The 9,443-nt window shown below is 56.4% G+C and overlaps 1 protein-coding gene across 1 annotated transcript; it reads left to right on the top strand.

The window, feature by feature from the left end:
- The first annotated feature begins 3,031 nt into the window (after window positions 1-3,031).
- SHD (Src homology 2 domain containing transforming protein D) lies at window positions 3,032-9,131 on the top strand. Its single transcript, XM_024745932.1, has 6 exons — window positions 3,032-3,800; window positions 4,895-5,000; window positions 5,079-5,267; window positions 6,519-6,642; window positions 7,762-7,881; window positions 8,712-9,131. The coding sequence occupies exons 1-6, from the start codon at window positions 3,504-3,506 to the stop codon at window positions 8,896-8,898; spliced, it is 1,023 nt and encodes a 340-aa protein (XP_024601700.1). The 5' UTR covers window positions 3,032-3,503; the 3' UTR covers window positions 8,899-9,131.
- The last annotated feature ends 312 nt before the right edge of the window (window positions 9,132-9,443 follow it).

Here is a 9,443-nt window from a genome sequence, read left to right as displayed (position 1 = left end):
CAGCCCCCAGCAAGGGACCCCCTCTGGCTTCTTCCTGAGGTCCCATCCACCCTAAGCATATATTGAGCACTTACTGTATACCATACAAGAAAATACTATTCAGGGGCTTCCCTGGTGGTGCAGTGGTTAAGAATCCGCCTACCAATGCAGGGGACACGGGTTTGAGCCCTGGTCCGGGAAGATCCCACATGCCGCGGAGTAACTAAGCCCGTGTGCCACAACGACTGAGCCTGCGCTCTAGAGCTTGTGAGCCACAACTACTGAGCCCAAGTGCCACAACTACTGAAGCCCATGCGCCTAGAGCCTGTGCTCCGCAACAAGAGAAGCCCACGCACCACAACGAAGAGTAGCCCCCGCTCGCCGCAACTAGAGAAAGCCCGTGCGCAGCAACGAAGACACAATGCAGCCAAAAATAAATAAGTAAAAAATAAATACATTAATTTAAAAAAAAAATTTTTTAAGGCACCCAAAACAGTGCCAGGCAGTAAGCGCTCAACAAAGGTTAGCTGTTCCATTTCATAGATGGGAAAACAGGCCAGGTCACTTACTCAAGTTCAGGTGGGCTGGGATTCCAGAAACCCAGCGCTACCCGGGAGGAGACCTTGATGGAGGAGACCCTGATAGACCGTCTTTCAGACCCTGAATGCTGGGGAAAAAGAGGTCCCATCAGCCCAGGACCTCCAGACCACTCACCTCATTGCCTTTGTCCATGCAGTGCCTGCCTCCTGGCTTTGCTTTCTTGCTCCCTCCTCCCCCAATCAGAAAGGCAAAACCCAAGGGGTTACTGGCTATTCAAGGTCATACCACTGCAGGGCCGCCAGACCTCCAGCCTGGCTCTAACCCTCCTCCACCATCTCCCGCCCCTTCTCAAGCCCCCTCCCTGCTCCTGCAGTGGGAGTCGGGGCAGCCCCAGGAGAACCCAGCTCAGAAGCGCAGGAAAGTCAAACACCGTTTGATTCTGCCTCCAGGGCCTCTAATTGCTATTCCTGACACAGACCGGAATTAGAAGGCCCCTTTCAAATATTTATACCTTAGACATCGCGTATTTATCTGACAGGGAGAGGACTCGGATTTGATGAGATCTGTCAACAGCTCATCCCCGAGCCGGGTATTGCCTTGCGGCTGACAAAAAACAGGACAATTACTTGCCGTGCTCCCTGGGCAGTCCCCAGGGATGCTGCCTTGTCGCTAATCAGAGAGGACGGGGTGGGGTGGGGGTCTGTGTGAGTGCTCTTCGGGAGGGAGGACCGAGTTCAACAGGTTCGTGTGGAGGCCAACTCAGCCAAAGCAGGAAAGAGGAGGGGAGGACATACGGACACCCCTGCTGCCGTGAGGGGCCTTGCCTCATCGGCTCTGGACCTCAGTTTTCCCATCTGGAAAATGGGGCTAACAGTGGAGGAGAGATGGAGAACCTCTGATTCCACGAAGAGACCTGATGGGGGTCGAATGCCATCCCAAGCCAGGCCATATCACAGCATCCAGGCAGAAATGAGCTGTGGGGTGTGTCTCCCCTCTCTGTGCCTCAGTTTCCCCATCAGGAAAAAAATGTCACATCCTCCTGATGATCCTTCCTCCAACTCTCTGAGTTTTTCCTATTAGAAACCCCATTTTTCAAATCGGGAAAGCAAAGCGTGGCCTGCATAGACATTGCCCAGGCCCCACTATTATTCTTTGCGGGGGGGCGGAGTGGGGGAGAGCTCACAACAGTGTCAGCTCTGACTTGTGTCTGGTCTTGCCTCCCCTCCAAGCCACACCCACCCTAGGGGGCTTGGAGAAGGGAATCTGAGGTTCCATCCTTCCTGACTACCCCTCTCTTACTCTTTCTATTAGGGGTCACTGAGCAAGCCCCCTTATGGGGAAAGAAAAAAAATGTGTTTGCTTTGGAACTGGCCAGCAGCTCCCTTTGCCTCTCTTACTCCCCCCAAATCCGTTAGTGTCCTCGCCCCCTGACAGCTGCAGCCGCCAACAGGCAGCCAGGCCAGGCGAGACACCTCTCATTTCTGTCCCCCTCCCGGCCTCCACCCCCAGAAACCACAAAGGGACAGATGCCGAAGGCACACTCCAGGCACAGATACCATCTCCTTTCCCCTGGCCAGCTGCCCCAAACCCCTTCCCCCATCCTGCAATTAGTCCCCTGGGGAGAGGGGACAGAGAAGAGCCCTCTTGGGGGAGGGGAAGCCAGAACCCCGTCCCTTCCGTTGCAAACCCCCCTTCCTTCGGCTGCCTCAATATCCATTTTAGCCGGTGACCTCTGGAATAATTTCCACAACCCCAATCTCCTGGTCAGTTTCGCCGCCAGACCCTGGTTCAATTTCAACCCTCAATAGTGGTCACGCTCACCCCCTCTGCTGGTCAATTTCATCCCTGCTCGCGGTCAAGTCCAGCCCTCCATTTCCCGGCCAATTTCCACCTCCCCTCCCTCTCCCCCTTCCCCATCTCAACACCTCTCGCTCTCCGGAGCAAGGTCAGCCCCTGTGGGTTTCCACCTCCCGTGCTCCTCGCTCGTTCCTGCCAGCCTCGGTCCTCCGGGTCACTGTCCAGCCGCCGCGGCCTCGGCCCCCGCGACTCCCGCCCCGCATAACCCCTCCCTCCCCGGGCAGATGCTCCCCTCCCTCCCCAGAACAGCTGAAGGTCTCAGTCACCTCCGAGGGGAGCGCAGGGGGAGGGGAGGGGAGGGGGCGGGGAAGCCTTGACGTCGCTGCCCGGGACCCGGCCCGGTACTGGTAGGGGCTGGGGCGTCCGTCTGAGAGCCCCCTCCCCAAAGTCCCACCTCCCGGGCGCGCGCCGGCGGCTGCGGCTAAAGTCTCTCCGAAAGCGTGAAGGGGGATTGGAGATTTTATTTTCCTTTGTGCCCGCGACTGGGGCCGGATCGAGGCGGCCGGGCCGGGGGCCGCGGGATTGGGGCTCCCCCCGGAGAGGCGAGGAGCGCAACAAAGGATGCGCCGCACCGGGGTCACCGTCCCCGCGGCCCAACTTTGCGCGCGGCGCCCGAGTCCCCGGGGAGCTTGCCCGCTGCGCTGAGAACCCAGGCGTCCGGGCTGAGCCAGGGCTTGGGGGCGTCCGCAGGCGGCGCTTTCCCCGCCCCCGGCCCCCAGGAAGGGATCCCGGAGCTTCCCGGAGGCAACGGGTGGCCGAGCCGTGCAAGGAGAGCGCGCTGCCCGCGGAAACTCCGCGGATGCCCCTCGCTCTGGCTGGACGACCCCGCGCTCCGCGTTCAGGGCCCTACGGGGCGCCCCCTTCCCCCGCCGTCCTTCCAGAGCCGGGCTAAGGTGCGCTTTTGCTTCTCCTCCCCCTTCCTCCCTCCTCTGTCTCCTCCTTCCCCCCCCCACTTTTCCCCCTCCTCTGAGCCCAGCCAAGGGTCACACCTGATCTTTCTCCTCCTCCCTTCCTCCCTTCCTTCTCCCCCTGCTCCTCCCTGGGGACTCTGCCGAGGAAGGGGGCCCAGAAGAGGGCATGTGGGTCCTCTTCTGACAGTGGCCAGGTTTGGGGTGACACTCGCTCAAATGGCCAAGTGGCTACGAGACTACCTGAGCTTTGGCGGTCGGAGGCCCCCTCCGCAGCCGCCCACCCCCGACTACACGGACAGCGACATCCTGCGGGCCTACCGGGAACAGAAGGATCTGGACTTTGAGGACCCCTATGAGGATGCAGATGGCCGCCTAGAGACTGACTCCGCGGGGCCCGGGGACTCCAAGGGCCCTGGAGACACCAAGTACGACTCTCCAAAGCACCGGCTCATCAAGGTGGAGGCAGTTGACATGGCCAGAGCCAAGGTCTTGCTGGGCAGCCCCCGGGAAGAGGTGCGTGGCTAAGGCCCAGAGGTTGGGTGGCCCCAGGAGACTGGGTGGGGCGGCCAGGCTAGGTTTCCCCAGGACTTTGGGGAGCGTGTTTTATGTGTTACCCCAGGGAAAGACCAGGGCACCAGCCGGACACTCCCCAATCCTCCATCCGCTTCGTGGAGTTTGATATCTGCCCCTTTTCACTGCACAGCACTGGTTGTCCTCCTCCCTCTCTGACTGGCTTTGTGCCCCTGTCCTCCTGCTTCCTGATTCCCCCCTTCTGGATCCCTCCGCACAGCTTCCCTTCCTCTTAGCAGCTGAAGGGATCTTCCTTAAACAGATCTGAGTGAGTCAGTTTCCTGCGGTCACTTAAACATCCTCACCACTACTCTCCACCCTTCCTCTCTTATTACTCCCATTTTACAGAAGTGGAAACTGAGGCTCACAGAAGAGAAGCGACTGGCCCAAGGTCACATGGCTCTAGCTTGTTAGAACTTGAACCCAAACCTGCCTCCAATGCCCATGCTTTTTTTTTTTTTTTTCAGTACTTTTCCTAGAGGATCAGGGGGTCCACCCCAAACCCTCAGTGGAGAGACAGAGAAGGCTTCAAAGAGGGTTACGATAGGCTGTGTCAGGTAGTGGTTAATGGCACAGAGAAAGGTAGGAGGAAGCAGGGACTCGGGGAAGCAGACAACCAAGGATCAAGCGCTGCTTCTTACTTATCAGCTGTGTGACCCTGAGCAAGTCACTTGCCCTCTCTATGCCTTGGTTTTCTCATCTGTAAAATGGGGATAAGGTACTTACTGAGTGTTGGTGCTACAAGTAAATATATGTGAAGCCTTTAGAACAGTACTGGCACCTAATCATTAAAATGATTGAAGGAGGGAGGTAGGGATCTGTGTCGGGGAGAATCAGAACAGCACAGAGGAAGAGAGCAAGGGAAGCTCTATCTGCAAACACTCGCGGGTGGAAGAGGAAACTACTTGCTTGGAGGGGATGTATCAGATGACACAGAGACAGCAGGCAAGAGGTGTAGTATTGCCCAGCAGGGGTATTCAGAGCTAGGCTTGGTCGCCCTGAGCCCTTGACTCCCTCCCCTTCCTTTCTGTCTCCAGTTGGAGGTCGACACTGAGTACTCGGACCCTTTTGATGTCCAACCTCACCCGTCACCCCCGGATGACGGCTACATGGAGCCCTACGATGCCCAGCGAGTCATGAGCGGTGAGTGGTCAGAGCTTGGGGGAAGGTGACAGGGTCCCAGGTGGGAGTGGGAGCTGACCAGTGTCCTTGGCCTCCCAGAACTGCCATACAGGAGGGTGCAGCTGTATGACACTCCCTATGAGGAGCAGGACCAAGATCTGGGAGATGGGCCTCCTTCAGGGTGGAAACCTCGGCAGAGCCGGCTGCCCCAGGAGGATGAACGGCCAGCAGACGAGTATGACCAGCCCTGGGAGTGGAAGAAAGACCACATCTCCAAGGCATTTGCAGGTGCTTCTCTGAGCCTGACCTCTGAATGCCTTGTCCCTCTATTTCCTGCTCTGGTCACATCCCCTGTTTCAACTTACAGAGTAAATCCCCATCACCTGTCACTTTGGTAGTTTGTTAATTCTCACTAAAGTGTGAATGACTGATAGTCATAATCTTCCCAGGAGAATCTGTAACTTCCTTGGAAACTGAAACCCCATTTATTTATTTATTTATTTATTTATGCTGCACCGCGTGGTTTGCGGGATTTTAGTTCCCCAACCAGGGATTGAACCCAGGCCCTCGGCAGTGAAAGTGCAGAGTCCTAGCCACTGGACTGCCAGGGAATTCCCCTTTCAGAGTGCAATGGAACCTACTCATTCTGCTCACTATAGTGCAGGAATAGGCTTTGATGTCACACTAGGTCTGGGTTTGTGTCACTTGGGGAAATCCCTTTATCTCCCTGAGTCTCAGTTCCCTTACCTGTAAAATGGGGATCATTCTAGTACCTATCGAATAGGGTACTTGTAAATTGAGTTCTAAAGTGCTCAATTACACAGGAGCCGTTGTGGAAGAAGGTAGCATTTCCTGGAGTCGATTCGTAACTGAGTTGGGTAAGCTTGGATAAGTCTCTGAACCTCAGTTTCCTCTTCTGTAAAGAGGGAATAATAAGGTCAGCTTTAAGAAAAAAAATAACTTGGAATTCCCTAGCAGTCCAGTGTTTAAGACTTCGTTCTTCCATTGCAGGGGGCACGGGTTCGATCCCTGGTCGGGGAACTAAGATCCCACATGCTGCATGGTGCGGCCAAAAAATATATATATAGGAAAAAAATAACTTGGACCAGGAAGAGTTGTTCGTACCCAAATCTGCCCCAGAAGTTGTATGACTGTGAGGGAAATTGGAGCTCAGTGCCTCAGTCTACCTGTCTGTATATTGAGGGTGGTTTTCTAGCTCTATGAGTTGGCCAAGATCAGGCAGAACTTCCCACCTACCCCTCTAGCCACACCCCCTGCTCTCTGATTTATCACTCAGGGAACTGCCCACCCTTCCATGCCACCAGATTCAAGAATGACCACACCCCTTTCTTCTGAAGGCTAATTGGTTGCTCGCGTACCAATCCCGCCCCAACCTTAAGCCCAACCCCGCCTCTTCTGGGTTCTGATAGGTTTCCCTAAGCTGACACCGCCTTCCTACTGAAATTCCACTGGCTTGCCCCCACCCCACCCTCTTGAGATAGGCGGGACTTAACCATTTTCTCTTTAAACCTTCTTCAGTGCAGTTTGACGGTCCAGAGTGGGAAAGAACCTCAGGCTCAGCCAAGGAACTCCGGAGACTCCCGCCCCGAAGCCCCCAGCCTGCAGAGCGCGTGGACCCGGCCCTGCCTCTGGAAAAACAGCCGTGAGTGGGGAAGTTGAAGATGGAGTTGAATCCCTCCCTGCCCCACACCAGCCACAGATTCCTCGGGCCAGGGGGGCTGGAGGAAATTTCACTCATTCACTTCATTCATTTCTTCAACTAATCTTCGCTGGGTGACAGCGCCTGCTGTGGGCCAGACACCCAGCTCGGTGCAAAGCAGAATCAGGTGGCGTCTCCATTCCCTCCGGCGTCAGATTCTGGGTTCAAATCCCTTCTCTATCTTTTGGCTGTGTGGCCTTGGGCAAGTCACTTAACCTCTCCAAACCTTGGGCTCAACACCTCCAAGAGAGTGTCTGCCTCACACAGAATAAAAAGGGATTTCCTCCCTTCCCTTGAGTGGGGTTTATAAGCCTGAGAGCAAAGAGACATCTTTCTCACCCCCAGGAGATCTTGTGGTGAAAGTGGGAGAAGCAGGATTTTGAAGGGGTCCCAACTTTAGGCTGGGGTGAAGCTCACAAGCTGGGAGAGTCTGGGTGTTCTCTGTGTCTCTCCAGTCTAGGAGCTTCTCAGGGAACTCCCCGAGCCCCCAGAGCCCAGCCCTGTGAGTACCAGGGTGTGTTTATCACAGTCATTCCCAAACCTCTTAGGTGGGCCATACAGAACTGCCTAATTAACCCAAGCACAAGGTATTTTCTTTCAATACAAACAACTGTTTGGTGCTCATCTGTCTTTGACACTTTGCTCCCACTGCTAGCTTCTCTTTGAGCACATTAAAGAAAAATATTATGTAACAAATGGTACAGGTGGGTTGGGGATACAGGATGTGGTGAATCTCATGAAAGTGATATGCAAGTGATTCCAGTTGGAGGATTAGGGAGGGGTTGAGGACACTTGGAGACCCAGCTGAGGGAGGCTGTAAAAATCAAGGTCGGGGTATGTGCTGAATTGGAAGGAGCAGCTCCAGGTTGACCTGGGTTCAGCTCCCTCCCAGGGAGAACCTTGTCTGCCTGAAAACCAGGCTCCTCTTGAGAAATCCAAGGGAATTTGTCTCACTTGTTTGCCTGGACGTCACAAGTCCTTGAAAGAGCTGTGCCTGCATCCAGCCCCAGGACGTGTTGGAAAGGGGGATTGCCCTTCAGGAGACCTGTCCCCACCCCCTAGGTGGTTTCACGGCCCGCTGAGCCGGGCAGATGCCGAGAACCTCCTGTCGCTCTGCAAGGAAGGCAGCTACCTCGTGCGGCTCAGCGAGACCAGCCCCCAAGACTGCTCCCTATCCCTCAGGTGAGACCGCAGCCCCCTGGAGGGACAGAGGGTCTCAGGACTGCATGCTTTCCGGAGCAGAGGGGTGTGCCTCCAGCAGCCAGTGGGCGGGACTTCCAGGGCTGATGGACAGAGCTTTCAGGCCAGGGGGTGGGGCTTCTAGGCCAGGGGGTGGGGCTTCCAGAGAGGCCACTGGCTTGGTTCCGACTGAGAATGAACTCCCTGTCACTGGAGGTACGCAAGAAGATGGAGAGGAAGCCATACCGTAGATCTAGGGCTTGAGTGAGATGGGGAACCAGGGACCCTAGACTGAGGGTAACCCTAGTGAGGAGCCCAGGACAGGTAGCACAAGGTGTCAGGAGGTTTGGAGAGAAAGTGCCTTCTGTGTTCCTGGGGAGGGACCTCCACCTGGTAGGAGCTCCAGCCTGTCTTGATAGGGGACAAGCTCGGAAGGCATCCCCGCAGTGTGGAACTAGCCAAGAGCTTGACGCCAAGTGGCTGTTAATCAGAAATATTAGGGGGGCTTCCCTGGTGGCGCAGTGGTTGAGAATCCGCCTGCCGATTCAGGGGACACGGGTTCGTGCCCCGGTCCGGGAGGATCCCACATGCTGCGGAGCGGCTGGGCCCGTGAGCCGTGGCTGCTGGGCCTGCGCGTCCCAAGCCTGTGCTCCGCAACGGGAGAGGCCACAACAGTGCGAGGCCTGCGTACCGCAAAAAAAAAAAAAAAAAAAAAAAGAAATATTAGGGGATGCCAGCGTCGGGCTCCTGGGGGCCATGAGGGGGTGGCTTTAGGGTTGGAGAGTGTGGGCGGGTCTGGAGTGCTGGGTACCCACTCTGACTCCTGTCTCCAGGAGCAGCCAGGGCTTCCTGCATCTGAAGTTTGCTCGGATCCGAGAGAACCAGTTCGTGCTGGGTCAGCACAGCGGCCCCTTCCCCAGCGTGCCGGAGCTGGTGCTCCATTATAGCTCCCGCCCACTGCCCGTGCAGGGCGCTGAGCATCTGGCCCTGCTGTACCCCGTGGTCTCACAGACCCCCTGACTGAGCCTCAGCCCCCCGCCCTGGGCTGTGAGGACCCAGATCAGTGGCTGCAAACGGTGGAGGTCTTTACAGTCCTGGAGAAGGCTGGATGGAGAGAAACCACCGCCCCCCCGCCCCTCCAGGGTCTGGGTCTTCATCAGAGCCGCCCTGCTCAGCCTCCTTCTGGGTTCTAGGGATTAGAATTGTGTCTCGAAGTCCTCCTCTTGCCTGGAAAATAAATAAGTTATTGTGTGTTTCAAGTGTCCTTTCTGGGAGGTGGGGATCTCAGCCCCTCAGAAGGAAAAGGGGAGGCAGACCCTTGGAGCGGGAAGAGCATCCCCAGCTCCTTGTTTTGGGGATGGAGCTGGGGTTGGAGCCTGAATGGCTCACAGGGAGGGACCAGAATCCAGAGAGCTGGAGACAGGCAGGGAGAGAGAGGCATGGAGGCAGATAAAACTCCGGAGACAGTGGATGGAGACCAGCAGATTAAAAAGATGGAGAAACGGAGGGGGCGAGGCTCTCAGGCCAGCCCTGCCCCCACCCTGCCCCTCCTCCTTCTCCGAGGC

This window comes from Neophocaena asiaeorientalis, unplaced genomic scaffold (genome assembly GCF_003031525.2).
Source record: "Neophocaena asiaeorientalis asiaeorientalis breed wild unplaced genomic scaffold, Neophocaena_asiaeorientalis_V1.1 scaffold357, whole genome shotgun sequence".
NCBI lineage: Eukaryota > Metazoa > Chordata > Mammalia > Artiodactyla > Phocoenidae > Neophocaena > Neophocaena asiaeorientalis.
Note: the sequence above shows the minus strand (reverse complement) of the source record. Positions and strands in the feature narration are given on the sequence as shown.